Here is a 15,173-nt window from a genome sequence, read left to right on the forward strand (position 1 = left end):
GCACTATTGATATATTTGTATTATATAATGCTGGTTAATATTATTATTCTATGTTTTTGTACCACTGGGGCTATGTGCACACGGTGCCGATTCTGCTGTGGAATTTTCCGCGTAGATTTTGCTAAATCTTTAGGTAAGATGATCTGCGTTTTGCCTGCAGATTTGTCGCAGATTTGGTGCAGTTTTTGTGCGGATTTCCCCTGCAGTTTCCGCCTGCAGATTTCTATAATGGAGCAGGTGGAGAGCTGCAGCAGAGCCGCACAGGAGAAGCGATATGCTGCTTCTTTTATTCTGTGCCAGATCTGCGCAGAAAAATCTGCAGCATGTGCACAGCGTTTTTTGTTTTACATAGCCTTAAATGGTACTGTACATCACGTGCAGTTCTGTTGCTTTTCTGCTGCGGTTCTGCAGGGCCAAATCTGCTGCGGAACTGCACGGAGTCTGCACTGTGTGCACAGGGCCTTAAATCTTATGGTCAGGTTATTGGACATTCCTAATGTACTTTTCTCCAATGTGTTGAATTCTTTCCTTATAATCTTTATGCTTGTTGTATACTGATCAATATGTGGATAGTTTATATGTTTGATCTGCTTTTATAGCACATGTTTTTAAGTCTCTCACATATGTTTATAATTACCCTGATGGGAGTGAGATGTATATAAGGTTCCATGTTTGGAAAGCAGATTAGATTCTGGACCGTGAAGAAGGCGGGTTCTACCGCTGAAACGCGTAGTCCTATCTGCACGACTTTCCTGCGTTATTGCTGTTTTGAACTGCTTGGACCATTGCATTTTAATGGATTTATGAATAAAAAGAAAAATTTTTTTAACAGCATCCTGGATTGCTCACGTTATTGCGGGACTTTGCTTTGTCATTGTTTATTTATATATATATATATATATATATATATATATGTATGCGTGTGTGTGTGTGTGTATATATATATATATATATATATATATATATATATACATGTATTCTATCTATTTTAACCTGTCAGTGTGATTTTACTGTATAGCGCACTGAATTGCCGGCTTTTCTAAAGGACACCGGTGCATATTTCTTGCAAGTCACATGCATGCTCCGTGTGTAATCCGTTTTTTTCTCGCACCCATAGACTTGCATTGGCGAGTCTTGGGCGTAATACGGTGCAAATCTCAGCATGCTGCAAAAAACGGATGGTGGGAGCTGCCCCACAGATTAACATTGGTCGCTTTTTTATTGCATAGCACTCGTCCATATTTCTCTCTAGTGTGACTCCGGCCTAAGAGGGATTGTACAACCTCTTTAAGGGTCTCCTGTTCTGTGAAAAATGGAACAAAATGTACTACGAGCTCCTGATCACCTTGTTCTTGAAGCTGAAGGCTAGCAAATCTCTTGCTGAATGCCATGTCTGATCTGAAAGAAAGAAGAAGGAACATTAGAAGACTTACGACCCAAGAATTCACTCAAGTAACACAGATCTCCAGAGCAACCAATCAGCTTCTAGCTTTCATTTCTCAGAGGCCTTTTGAAAAATGAGAGCTGGAAGCTGATTAGTGGCTGTTGACAACTTGTCTGCTTTTCCTCTGCTCTAGTTTTGACAAAACTGCTTAGATGATTAAATGGAAATGGAAATTTATGTTCCACTTTCATTATGTTGATGTCTACAACAATCCTGCAGCTTCTGCTTTACAGTTTACTTCTTTTATATTTCTTACTTCTGCCTCTATAACCACAGAATGAGTCACGGCCGAGCTGGTGAAAGGTGAAAAATTCCTCTGGCAACTTTTATAAGATTAACCAGAAAAACAAGAAATCACCAAGCTGTATAATATCCTGATATAGCCTCTTGGACAGCGTGTAACTGTTTATCATCTGTGAATGTGTGCTGTGCTGGTGTATCTGAGCTTAAGGCCGGGGTCACACTGGCGAGGAATACGGGCGAGTGAGAGGCGCTAAAAGCACGCATTAGACACGGACCAATGATTCTCTATGGGGTCCCTCGCACCAGCCGTATATTTCTCGGGCGTATTCTACGGTCCGTGCCAATCGCAGCATGCTGCGATTGTCAGCATACTACGCCCGTAATACGCCAATGCAAGTCTATGGGTGCGCAAAAAATACGGATTACACACGGACCACACATGTGACTTGCGAGCAATACGCAGGTCTTTTGGCTGGTGACAGGAAATGGGCCCATCCATCATCAGGAAGCCTAGACATGCAAATGAGCTCAAAAAGCGCTCCAGACATCCAGGAAGTACGCCTCCACGGAGTACAGCAGCAGCATGGCGTCCACTTACATAAATGTGGAGATGCTCATTGTCCTGGTGCAGGAGCGTCCCGAAATCTGGGACCAACGCGATGCCAATTATGCAAACCGGGCAAGAAAGGAGGCGTCATGGAGGCGCATCTGTCGCCAGATGTACCATGACTTTGGTGACCGACCACGTGAGGAGCAGCATAAAATTCATAAGTACAAGGCAAAACATGAGTAACCTTAGCTCACAACAAAAAAGGAATATAGAATCAGCACCCCCCCCTTCCTGTGCATGTACTTTTTGCCTCATGAGGCAGTTAGATTTGGATGTGACACGTGGATTCACACAGCCATAATTTGGGTTTAGGCCACAAGCTCCTCATCCTCATAAGCGGGAGTCACACACACCAATCTCGCTAGCGAGATCGCTGCTGAGTCACAACTTTTGTGACGTAACAGCGATCTCACCAGCGAGATTGCTGTGTGTGACAGCGATCAGCGAGCGGCCCCCCTGCTGGTATCGCTGATCGCTGCAAGAAACCTCTGGACATATTTTTGGTCGCTGGTCTCCCGCTGGCCAGCACGCATCGCTGCGTGTGACAGGCGGTAGACCAGCGATCAGCTGTAAAAAATAGAATAAAAAAAAAAATATATAGTTATTCTCACCATCCGACGTCCCGCGCATCCATCCTCTCTCCACGCTCCGGTCCCAGTGATCCTTTGCACGAATGACCGCGAGACTTCGCGCTCCCGCGAGACCGTGACGTCTCGCGGTCATTCTCGCAAAGGATAACTGGGACCGGAGCGTGGAGAGAGGATGGCTGCGTGGGACATCTGATGGAGAGAATAACTATATTTTTTATTTTGATTCTATTTTTTACAGCGATGGCTAGCGATGCCGGGCGCTCGGCATCGCTGTGCTGATCGCTGGTGAAGCTGTCTGTGTGACAGCTCACCAGCGATCACATAGCGACTTACCAGCGATCATGACACCTTGATATCGGTGTCAGTATCGCTGGTAAGTCGCTATGTGTGACTCCAGCTTTAGACAAACCAATTATTAAGTGTAGCTAAAGAGACCCTGTGTATCTGCCCAATTAGATATGCCACCATGGGTAGAAAGCACACCCCAGAAGGCTCCATGCCTAGACTACTGGTAGCAAATGTGACCTATCAAATATGTGAATTTGACAATATTTCCTGTCACATTGAGGTGGAAGATGTGATGAAACGCTGGCGAAGCATCCGGGACCAGTACCGCCGGGAACGCCAGCAGCGGTCCAGGAGTGGGGATGCGGGATACGTCAAAAGGAAATATATTTATTACGACCGGCTCTCCTTCCTCGCCCCAATTCTGGATCTGAGACCGTAGGTAGATACCTCACACCACATTACACAAATACTTTACAGGGCCAAAAATATTGATGTATTTTTGCTTCTGTTCTATTTCATAACAGAACTCAATCCAACCTTACGGATCGAGGAACGGCCTCAGAGACAGAGCCCATAATAGATCCTGTAGGGGATGAGGTGGCTGGCCCATCTTCTCCCCCTACAAGAAGGATGGCAGAAGATGAAGCATCACAGGAGAACCCATTGGCTTCCCAACACACAACACCACCAGGACGGTCTGCTGCTGCCCCATCACCCATCCTGGAAGAGCCGGGCAATTTGAGCAGCAGCCCAACTGGCCATATCAGGGGATCCTCACAGGCTGCTGTTACATCCCGGCGAACACGAAGAAGGCGCCAGGTCACTGTTCAAGAGAGCAGGACCAATGTGGACACAGGGGTGCTAAATTATTTATCAAGAGTAACTACAGATGATGGGGAGGAGGCCTACTCACATAGCCTCACCTTTTATCTCCGTGCCCTTACCCATGAGGTCAGGCTCCGTATTAGGGGATGTTTTCAGATCCAAGCACCCCCCCCCAATACCCCATATGAGCTTTTCGAATATCTGGAGAGGTGGCAGCTTTCCCCCAGAAATCTAATGCGCATGAGACCATCGACACAGATGCTTGCTCAAGCAGGGTCCGAACATCCTCTAATACGTGGGCCTACACCTCACCCCCTTCCTTCCCCTACCCAACCTTCCCAACACCAGCAACAGATTTCTGGCTCTAGCCAACCCCACCATTATGGCCACTTAGTCCCACCCAGTGTTGGAGGCTGGTCCCAACCTGGTTGGGGCCGACATGGCTATATTGGTGGGTATGAGCCACGGGCCTACCCGCCCCAACAAGATGCCCCTCATCAGTATTACTATGGCCACTACCCCCAACAATCACAGGAGGAAGGTCACTACCAACAGCATGGGCAACAGTATGCACCCACACAGGGCGATGTTGCTCAAAGTAGTCAACAGCAAGCACAGGCTGCTCCTCCGCCTTCTCCTTCCCCAACATTCCACAATTTATAAGTGACTTAGTAAACCCATACTGTATATGAGTGTTGTTAATTGTTTTGATGGGAGGAGATGTCCAGTGTGTTTGAACTGGTGTTTAAAATCCCAAGGCAAAGTCCAAAAGAGGATTTAGCCAGCAGCAACATGAGCTAAAACAGATACTAATAACATTTCTTATGACTGTTTTCAATTCATATGATTAAGACACCATGATAGGCAAGGCTACCTTATGTTTTTCTGATACATATTACATGTCTGTCAAAAATACAATATTTAACGGGGCTATACTGGCAAAGTCAAAGGATCAAAATAGAGTACTCACTTGAAAATGCATAGAAAAGGCGTGCTGACCATATTCTCTTAGTCCAATTTAGGCCAGCTAACTATATTCCAAAATCAAGGCAAACAGCCACAAGACCATCACGCTCTCTCTATGTATTATCAAGTCAGTCTTCTATTTTGATCCTTTGACTTTCCCAGTATAGTGCGGTGAAATATTGTGTTTATTACAGACATGTAATATGTGTCAGAAACGCGTAAGCTAGCCTTGCCTGTCATGGTGGCTTATTAATCTGGTTTGAAAACATTCATAATAAATGTTAGTATTATCTTGTGTAGCTCATTTTGATAATGGATAACTCCTCTTTTTTACTTTGTATTCCAAATGTGTACAGTTGCAATGTTGTTATTGCACTATGTATGTTGTAGGATATATTAGTAATTTTGTTTTTCACAACAATGTTGAAATATGCCAAAAGCCCAATTTGGGCGATTGCCCAAGTTTTTCATAGGGCAAGAATATGTTTGCCTTACAAACTTAAAAAAAAAACACAAAAAAGGCAAAAGTAAAAATTGGCCAACTACACTTTACGTCTCCGTCTTGATTGTCCAAACCCATATCAAAATACGCGTAACAAATCAAAGCAACAGTCAGAGATTCACAAGGGATAGAAATATATATATTTTGACACACATCAAAGAAACATTGCCAACATAAATCCAGCATGCTCTTGCCAAGATGGTTCCCCCTGAGGTGCCATAAAGTAATTAGAGAAATGATCACGCACATTGAGGCCAGAGATCGGTCTACATTGATGGTTGATAGGTGTTCTCACCCTACACACATTGTCCAGCCTACGCACAACACCAGCAGAGGAGGAACAATCATGTATCCTGGTGAAGTTATGAAGTACCACACAGGCTTTCACTACTTCATTAACATTTGGTTCACTCAGCTGAATGGCAGACAGGAGTAGCCGCCATTTGGCACAAAGAATGCCAAAGGAACACTCCACCAGTCGCCAAGCATGTGATAGGCGCAAGTTACATATCCTGCGCCTGTGGTGAAGGTTGCATCGGGGATATGGCCTCATGACATTGCACGTTAACTGAAAGGCATCATCTGCCACAAGGACATAAGGGACAGATTCTTGAGTGCAGCCTGGTAGCTGTCGTGGTGGTGGTAGATCCAAATGGTTGGTGCGTAGCCGCCAAGCCATAATGGAAGTATTGAAGACTCTAGAGTCTCCCATCCTTCCATAGGCCACAATGTCAACAATTATAAACTTGTATTGAGGGTCGGCCAGAGCCAACAGTACAACAGAAAAGTATTGTTTAGAATTGAAGAATTGGAAGCCAGAGTTCGGCGTATTACGCCCCTGGATATGTTTGCCATCAAGGGCCCCAATACCATTTGGAAACTGGCATTCTTCCTCAAAGTCCCTTGATATCCTCAACCAGTCTTCCATCCTGGGCTCGGGCATGACAACTTGATATAGTCTTGTCCATATTTCAATACATATTGACCTGACTATGCCAGAACACACACATCTTGCTTTGCACAATGAGTAAGTGATATTCAGTCCATATTCCACCCAACATTCGTGTCTGTAAGTTGAAACATATGTGGACTAAGATGAGGGCCTAAAACTTACTCCATCAAGGCAAAAATTCAAAGTTTGCCCAACACATCATGAACATAGAGAATGTGGTTGTGTAGTACATACCGTATTGTGAGTACAAGTCGCTCCTCTGCAGATATAGCTTTGCGCATCCTTGTATCCTGAAAGGTTATCCAAGGGCACAGTGTCTACAATAGTGTAGCAAATGTTGCAAGGCTCATGCGACAGTATTGGTAGAATTTGACAGGATGCTCCCACAGAGAAGAATAGAGGCGGTAAAAATGACCTCTTGTGATTCGTTGCCTCAAAAGTGGATGTACCCACATGCGTCTCCTCCTCCGCGGATCCACTATCACTGGGTATGGTTGGCCAAAGCACCATGACAAAAGCCAGTTGAAGAGAACCTGCTCAGTTGTGTTGAAACTCAGACTGTCTGACATGCTTCACATACCACAGCAACACACCTAGTGAAGGCAAGGTGACAAATGGACAGAATGGAGGCTGCCACCTGTTCCTGAGCCAATAAATAGGGTGCAGGCTAATGTTTTAAATAGTTAGTAGGCCTCAAAACCGTTAAATGTCCATTTTGCAAGGCTGCGAGAAAATCTCGCCACACGGATTGCATACGGATGCCATACGGATGCTGACATGCGCAAAATACGCGACCGCACGTTGCTTATGGATGACCTACGGAGCACTATTTAGGGGTCATTCATCCGTATTACGCATGTAAACTACGGACCGTATTTTGCGCTGGTTAGTGTGACTCCAGCCTAAGGCTACGGCCACACTATCAGGATTTAGTCAGTATTTCACACCAGTGTACACCGGTTTTCAAGGTAAACAGCGGGTATCCAAGAGCTGCGGCTCCTGGATACCCGATGTTCACATCAGAAACCAGCGTCTCTGATCGCTGGTCTCTCGCTGCCACACGCGATGCGTGCTGGCCAGCGGGAGACCAGCGATCAAAAAATGGCCCAGGCCAATCGAGCACGATCAGCGATAACCAGCAGGTGGGCCGGTCGCTGATCCCCGTCACACACAGCATCACAAAATCAGCGATCTCGCTAGCGAGATCGCTGTGTGTGATGGGACCTTAATACTTTCTCTACTAAACTGTGTATCTAATCTCGTCATGTGTGATACTGACTGCTGAGCTGTGTATCTAATCCTATCCTGTGTGATACTGTCTGCTGAGCTGTGTATCTAATCCTATCCTGTGTGATACTGTCTGCTGAGCAGTGTATCTAATCCTATCCTGTGTGATACTGACTGCTGAGCTGTGTATCTAATCCTATCCTGTGTAATACTGTCTGCTGAGCCATGTATCTAATCCTATCCTGTATGATACTGTCTGCTGAGCCGTGTATCTAATCCTATCGTGTGATGAGCTGTGTATCTAATCCTATCCTGTGTGATACTGTCTGGTGAGCTATGTATCTAATCCTATCCTGTGTGATACTGACTGCTGAGCCGTGTATCTAATCCTACCCTGTGTGATACTGTCTACTGAGCCATGTGTCTAATCATATCCTGTGTGATACTGTCTGCTGAGCCGTGTATCTAATCCTGTCCAGTGTGACACTGTCTGCTGAGCCGTGTATCTAATCCTGTCCTGTGTGATACTGTTTGCTGAGCTGTATATCTAATCCTGTCCTGTGTGATACTGTCTGCTGAGCCATGTATCTAATCCTATCCTGTATGATACTGTCTGCTGAGCCGTGTATCTAATCCTATCCTGTGTGATACTGTGTGCTGAGCTGTGTATCTAATCCTATCCTATGTGGTACTGTCTCCTGAGCCGTGTGTCTAATCCTATCCTGTGTAATACTGCCTGCTGAGCCATGTATCTAATCCTATCCTGTATGATACTGTCTGCTGAGCGTGTATCTAATCCTATCCTGTGTGATACTGTGTGCTGAGCTGTGTATCTAATCCTATCCTGTGTGATACTGTCTGCTGAGCTATGTATCTAATCCTGTCCTGTGTGATACTGTCTGCTGAGCCATGTATCTAATCCTATCCTGTGTGATACTGTCTGCTGAGCTATGTATCTAATCCTATCCTCTGTGATACTGTGTGCTGAGCTGTGTATCTAATCCTATCCTGTGTGATACTGTCTACTGAGCCATGTGTCTAATCATATCCTGTGTGATACTGTCTGCTGAGCCGTGTATCTAATCCTGTCCTGTGTGATACTGTCTGCTGAGCCGTGTATCTAATCCTGTCCTGTGTGATACTGTCTGCTGAGCCGTGTATCTAATCCAGTCCTGTGTGATACTGTCTGCTGAGCCGTGTATCTAATCCTATCCTGTATGATACTGTCTGCTGAGCGTGTATCTAATCCTATCCTGTGTGATACTGTGTGCTGAGCTGTGTATCTAATCCTATCCTGTGTGATACTGTCTGCTGAGCTATGTATCTAATCCTATCCTGTGTGATACTGTCTGCTGAGCTATGTATCTAATCCTGTCCTGTGTGATACTGTCTGCTGAGCCATGTATCTAATCCTATCCTGTGTGATACTGTCTGCTGAGCTATGTATCTAATCCTATCCTCTGTGATACTGTGTGCTGAGCTGTGTATCTAATCCTATCCTGTGTGATACTGTCTACTGAGCCATGTGTCTAATCATATCCTGTGTGATACTGTCTGCTGAGCCGTGTATCTAATCCTGTCCTGTGTGATACTGTCTGCTGAGCCGTGTATCTAATCCTGTCCTGTGTGATACTGTCTGCTGAGCCGTGTATCTAATCCAGTCCTGTGTGATACTGTCTGCTGAGCCGTGTATCTAATCCTATCCTGTGTGATACTGTCTACTGAGCCGTGTATCTAATCCTATCCTGTGTGATACTGTCTGCTGAGCTGTGTATCTAATCCTATCCTGTGTGATACTGGTCGCTAAGCTGTGTATCTAATCCTATCCTGTGTGATACTGGTCGCTAAGCTGTGTATCTAATCCTATCCTGTGTGATACTGGTCGCTGAGCTATGTATCTAATCCTGTCCTGTGTGATACTGTCTGCTGAGCCATGTATCTAATCCTATCCTGTATGATACTGTCTGCTGAGCTGTGTATCTAATCCCATCCTGTGTGATACTGATCGCTAAGCTGTGTATATTATCGTATCCTGTGTGATACTGTCTGCTGAGCCGTGTATCTAATGCTATCCCGTGTGATACTGACTGCTGAGCTGTATATCTAATCCTATCCCGTGTGATACTGTCTGCTGAGCTGTGTATCTAATCATATCCTGTGTGATACTGGTCACTAAGCTGTGTAACTAATCCTATCCTGTGTGATACTGTCTGCTGAGCTGTGTATCTAATCCTATCCTGTGTGATATGGGTCGCTAAGCTGTGTATCTAATCCTATGTGTGATGGGACCTTAATACTTTCTCTACTAAACTGTGTATCTAATCTCGTCATGTGTGATACTGACTGCTGAGCTGTGTATCTAATCCTATCCTGTGTGATACTGTCTGCTGAGCGTGTATCTAATCCTATCCTGTGTGATACTGTGTGCTGAGCTGTGTATCTAATCCTATCCTGTGTGATACTGTCTGCTGAGCTATGTATCTAATCCTATCCTGTGTGATACTGTCTGCTGAGCTATGTATCTAATCCTGTCCTGTGTGATACTGTCTGCTGAGCCATGTATCTAATCCTATCCTGTGTGATACTGTCTGCTGAGCTATGTATCTAATCCTATCCTCTGTGATACTGTGTGCTGAGCTGTGTATCTAATCCTATCCTGTGTGATACTGTCTACTGAGCCATGTGTCTAATCATATCCTGTGTGATACTGTCTGCTGAGCCGTGTATCTAATCCTGTCCTGTGTGATACTGTCTGCTGAGCCGTGTATCTAATCCTGTCCTGTGTGATACTGTCTGCTGAGCCGTGTATCTAATCCAGTCCTGTGTGATACTGTCTGCTGAGCCGTGTATCTAATCCTATCCTGTGTGATACTGTCTACTGAGCCGTGTATCTAATCCTATCCTGTGTGATACTGTCTGCTGAGCTGTGTATCTAATCCTATCCTGTGTGATACTGGTCGCTAAGCTGTGTATCTAATCCTATCCTGTGTGATACTGGTCGCTAAGCTGTGTATCTAATCCTATCCTGTGTGATACTGGTCGCTGAGCTATGTATCTAATCCTGTCCTGTGTGATACTGTCTGCTGAGCCATGTATCTAATCCTATCCTGTATGATACTGTCTGCTGAGCTGTGTATCTAATCCCATCCTGTGTGATACTGATCGCTAAGCTGTGTATATTATCGTATCCTGTGTGATACTGTCTGCTGAGCCGTGTATCTAATGCTATCCCGTGTGATACTGACTGCTGAGCTGTATATCTAATCCTATCCCGTGTGATACTGTCTGCTGAGCTGTGTATCTAATCATATCCTGTGTGATACTGGTCACTAAGCTGTGTAACTAATCCTATCCTGTGTGATACTGTCTGCTGAGCTGTGTATCTAATCCTATCCTGTGTGATATGGGTCGCTAAGCTGTGTATCTAATCCTATGTGTGATGGGACCTTAATACTTTCTCTACTAAACTGTGTATCTAATCTCGTCATGTGTGATACTGACTGCTGAGCTGTGTATCTAATCCTATCCTGTGTGATACTGTCTGCTGAGCAGTGTATCTAATCCTATCCTGTGTGATACTGTCTGGTGAGCTATGTATCTAATCCTATCCTGTGTGATACTGACTGCTGAGCCGTGTATCTAATCCTACCCTGTGTGATACTGTCTACTGAGCCATGTGTCTAATCATATCCTGTGTGATACTGTCTGCTGAGCCGTGTATCTAATCCTGTCCAGTGTGACACTGTCTGCTGAGCCGTGTATCTAATCCTGTCCTGTGTGATACTGTTTGCTGAGCTGTATATCTAATCCTGTCCTGTGTGATACTGTCTGCTGAGCCATGTATCTAATCCTATCCTGTATGATACTGTCTGCTGAGCCGTGTATCTAATCCTATCCTGTGTGATACTGTGTGCTGAGCTGTGTATCTAATCCTATCCTATGTGGTACTGTCTCCTGAGCCGTGTGTCTAATCCTATCCTGTGTAATACTGCCTGCTGAGCCATGTATCTAATCCTATCCTGTATGATACTGTCTGCTGAGCGTGTATCTAATCCTATCCTGTGTGATACTGTGTGCTGAGCTGTGTATCTAATCCTATCCTGTGTGATACTGTCTGCTGAGCTATGTATCTAATCCTGTCCTGTGTGATACTGTCTGCTGAGCCATGTATCTAATCCTATCCTGTGTGATACTGTCTGCTGAGCTATGTATCTAATCCTATCCTCTGTGATACTGTGTGCTGAGCTGTGTATCTAATCCTATCCTGTGTGATACTGTCTACTGAGCCATGTGTCTAATCATATCCTGTGTGATACTGTCTGCTGAGCCGTGTATCTAATCCTGTCCTGTGTGATACTGTCTGCTGAGCCGTGTATCTAATCCTGTCCTGTGTGATACTGTCTGCTGAGCCGTGTATCTAATCCAGTCCTGTGTGATACTGTCTGCTGAGCTGTATATCTAATCCTGTCCTGTGTGATACTGTCTGCTGAGCCATGTATCTAATCCTATCCTGTATGATACTGTCTGCTGAGCCGTGTATCTAATCCTATCCTGTGTGATACTGTGTGCTGAGCTGTGTATCTAATCCTATCCTGTGTGATACTGTCTACTGAGCCATATATCTAATCCTATCCTGTGTGATACTGTCTGCTGAGCTGTGTATCTAATCCTATCCTGTGTGATACTGTCTGCAGAGATGTGTATCTAATCATATCCTGTGTGATACTGACTGCTGAACCGTGTATCTAATCCTATCCTGTTTGATACTGACTGCTGAACCGTGTATCTAATCCTATCCTGTGTGATACTGCCTCCTGAGCCTTGTATCTAATCCTATCCTGTATGATACTGTCTCTTGAGCTGTGCATCTAATCCTATCCTGTGTGATACTGTCTGCTGAGCTCTGTATCTAATCCTATCCTGTGTGGTACTGTCTCCTGAGCCATGTATCTAATCTTATCCTGTGTAATACTGCCTGCTGAGCCATGTATCTAATCCTATCCTGTATGATACTGTCTGCTGAGCCGTGTATCTAATCCTATCCTGTGTGATACTGTGTGCTGAGCTGTGTATCTAATCCTATCCTGTGTGATACTGTCTGCTGAACTGTGTATCTAATCCTATCCTGTGTGGTACTGTCTGCTGAGTCATGTATCTAATCCTATCCTGTATGATACTGTCTGCTGAGCCATGTATCTAATCCTATCCTGTGTGATACTGTCTGCTGAGCTATGTATCTAATCCTGTCCTGTGTGATACTGTCTGCTGAGCCATGTATCTAATCCTATCCTGTATGATACTGTCTGCTGAGCCGTGTATCTAATCCTATCCTGTGTGATACTGTCTACTGAGCCGTGTATCTAATCCTATCCTGTGTGATACTGTCTGCTGAGCTGTGTATCTAATCCTATCCTGTGTGATACTGGTCGCTAAGCTGTGTATCTAATCCTATCCTGTGTGATACTGGTCGCTAAGCTGTGTATCTAATCCTATCCTGTGTGATACTGGTCGCTGAGCTATGTATCTAATCCTGTCCTGTGTGATACTGTCTGCTGAGCCATGTATCTAATCCTATCCTGTATGATACTGTCTGCTGAGCTGTGTATCTAATCCCATCCTGTGTGATACTGATCGCTAAGCTGTGTATATTATCGTATCCTGTGTGATACTGTCTGCTGAGCCGTGTATCTAATGCTATCCCGTGTGATACTGACTGCTGAGCTGTATATCTAATCCTATCCCGTGTGATACTGTCTGCTGAGCTGTGTATCTAATCATATCCTGTGTGATACTGGTCACTAAGCTGTGTAACTAATCCTATCCTGTGTGATACTGTCTGCTGAGCTGTGTATCTAATCCTATCCTGTGTGATATGGGTCGCTAAGCTGTGTATCTAATCCTATCATGTGTGATACTGGTCGCTAAGCTGTGTATCTAATCCTATCCTGTGTGATACTGTCTGCTGAGCTGTGTATCTAATCCCATCCTGTGTGATACTGATCGCTAAGCTGTGTATATAATCGTATCCTGTGTGATACTGTCTGCTGAGCCGTGTATCTAATCCTATCCCGTGTGATACTGACTGCTGAGCTGTATATCTAATCCTATCCCGTGTGATACTGTCTGCTGAGCTGTGTATCTAATCATATCCTGTGTGATACTGGTCACTAAGCTGTGTAACTAATCCTATCCTGTGTGATACTGTCTGCTGAGTCATGTATCTAATCCTATCCTGTATGATACTGTCTGCTGAGCCATGTATCTAATCCTATCCTGTGTGATACTGTCTGCTGAGCTATGTATCTAATCCTGTCCTGTGTGATACTGTCTGCTGAGCCATGTATCTAATCCTATCCTGTATGATACTGTCTGCTGAGCCGTGTATCTAATCCTATCCTGTGTAATACTGTCTACTGAGCCGTGTATCTAATCCTATCCTGTGTGATACTGTCTGCTGAGCTGTGTATCTAATCCTATCCTGTGTGATACTGGTCGCTAAGCTGTGTATCTAATCCTATCCTGTGTGATACTGGTCGCTAAGCTGTGTATCTAATCCTATCCTGTGAGATACTGTCTGCTGAGCTGTGTATCTAATCCCATCCTGTGTGATACTGATCGCTAAGCTGTGTATATTATCGTATCCTGTGTGATACTGTCTGCTGAGCCGTGTATCTAATGCTATCCCGTGTGATACTGACTGCTGAGCTGTATATCTAATCCTATCCCGTGTGATACTGTCTGCTGAGCTGTGTATCTAATCATATCCTGTGTGATACTGGTCACTAAGCTGTGTAACTAATCCTATCCTGTGTGATACTGTCTGCTGAGCTGTGTATCTAATCCTATCCTGTGTGATATAGGTCGCTAAGCTGTGTATCTAATCCTATCCTGTGTGATACTGGTCGCTAAGCTGTGTATCTAATCCTATCCTGTGTGATACTGTCTGCTGAGCTGTGTATCTAATCCCATCCTGTGTGATACTGATCGCTAAGCTGTGTATATAATCGTATCCTGTGTGATACTGTCTGCTGAGCCGTGTATCTAATCCTATCCCGTGTGATACTGACTGCTGAGCTGTATATCTAATCCTATCCCGTGTGATACTGTCTGCTGAGCTGTGTATCTAATCATATCCTGTGTGATACTGGTCACTAAGCTGTGTAACTAATCCTATCCTGTGTGATACTGTCTGCTGAGCTGTGTATCTAATCCTATCCCGTGTGATATAGGTCGCTAAGCTGTGTATCTAATCCTATCCTGTGTGATACTGGTCGCTAAGCTGTGTATCTAATCCTATCCTGTGTGATACTGTCTGCTGAGCTGTGTATCTAATCCCATCCTGTGTGATACTGATCGCTAAGCTGTGTATATAATCGTATCCTGTGTGATACTGTCTGCTGAGCCGTGTATCTAATCCTATCCCGTGTGATACTGACTGCTGAGCTGTATATCTAATCCTATCCCGTGTGATACTGTCTGCTGAGCTGTGTATCTAATCATATCCTATGTGATACTGGTCACTAAGC

The 15,173-nt window shown here is 44.6% G+C and overlaps 1 protein-coding gene across 5 annotated transcripts in view; it reads right to left on the reverse strand.

The window, feature by feature from the left end:
• LOC141067728 (uncharacterized) overlaps window positions 1-15,173 on the reverse strand; it is a 187,226-nt gene that overhangs the window by 131,044 nt on the left and 41,009 nt on the right. For 4 of the 5 annotated variants that reach the window (XM_073558188.1, XM_073558161.1, XM_073558169.1 and 1 more), the window contains exon 2: window positions 1,346-1,398. The exons of the other annotated variant lie outside the window; for it this stretch is intronic. In XM_073558188.1, the coding sequence (XP_073414289.1) occupies window positions 1,346-1,391 (46 nt within the window). In that variant the 5' untranslated portion in view covers window positions 1,392-1,398. The remainder of the gene's footprint in view (window positions 1-1,345; window positions 1,399-15,173) is intronic. 5 annotated transcript variants of the gene reach the window in all.

The sequence above is a fragment of the Dendrobates tinctorius genome, unplaced genomic scaffold (assembly GCF_039654945.1).
Source record: "Dendrobates tinctorius isolate UK_male_01 unplaced genomic scaffold, ASM3965494v1 ptg000013l, whole genome shotgun sequence".
NCBI lineage: Eukaryota > Metazoa > Chordata > Amphibia > Anura > Dendrobatidae > Dendrobates > Dendrobates tinctorius.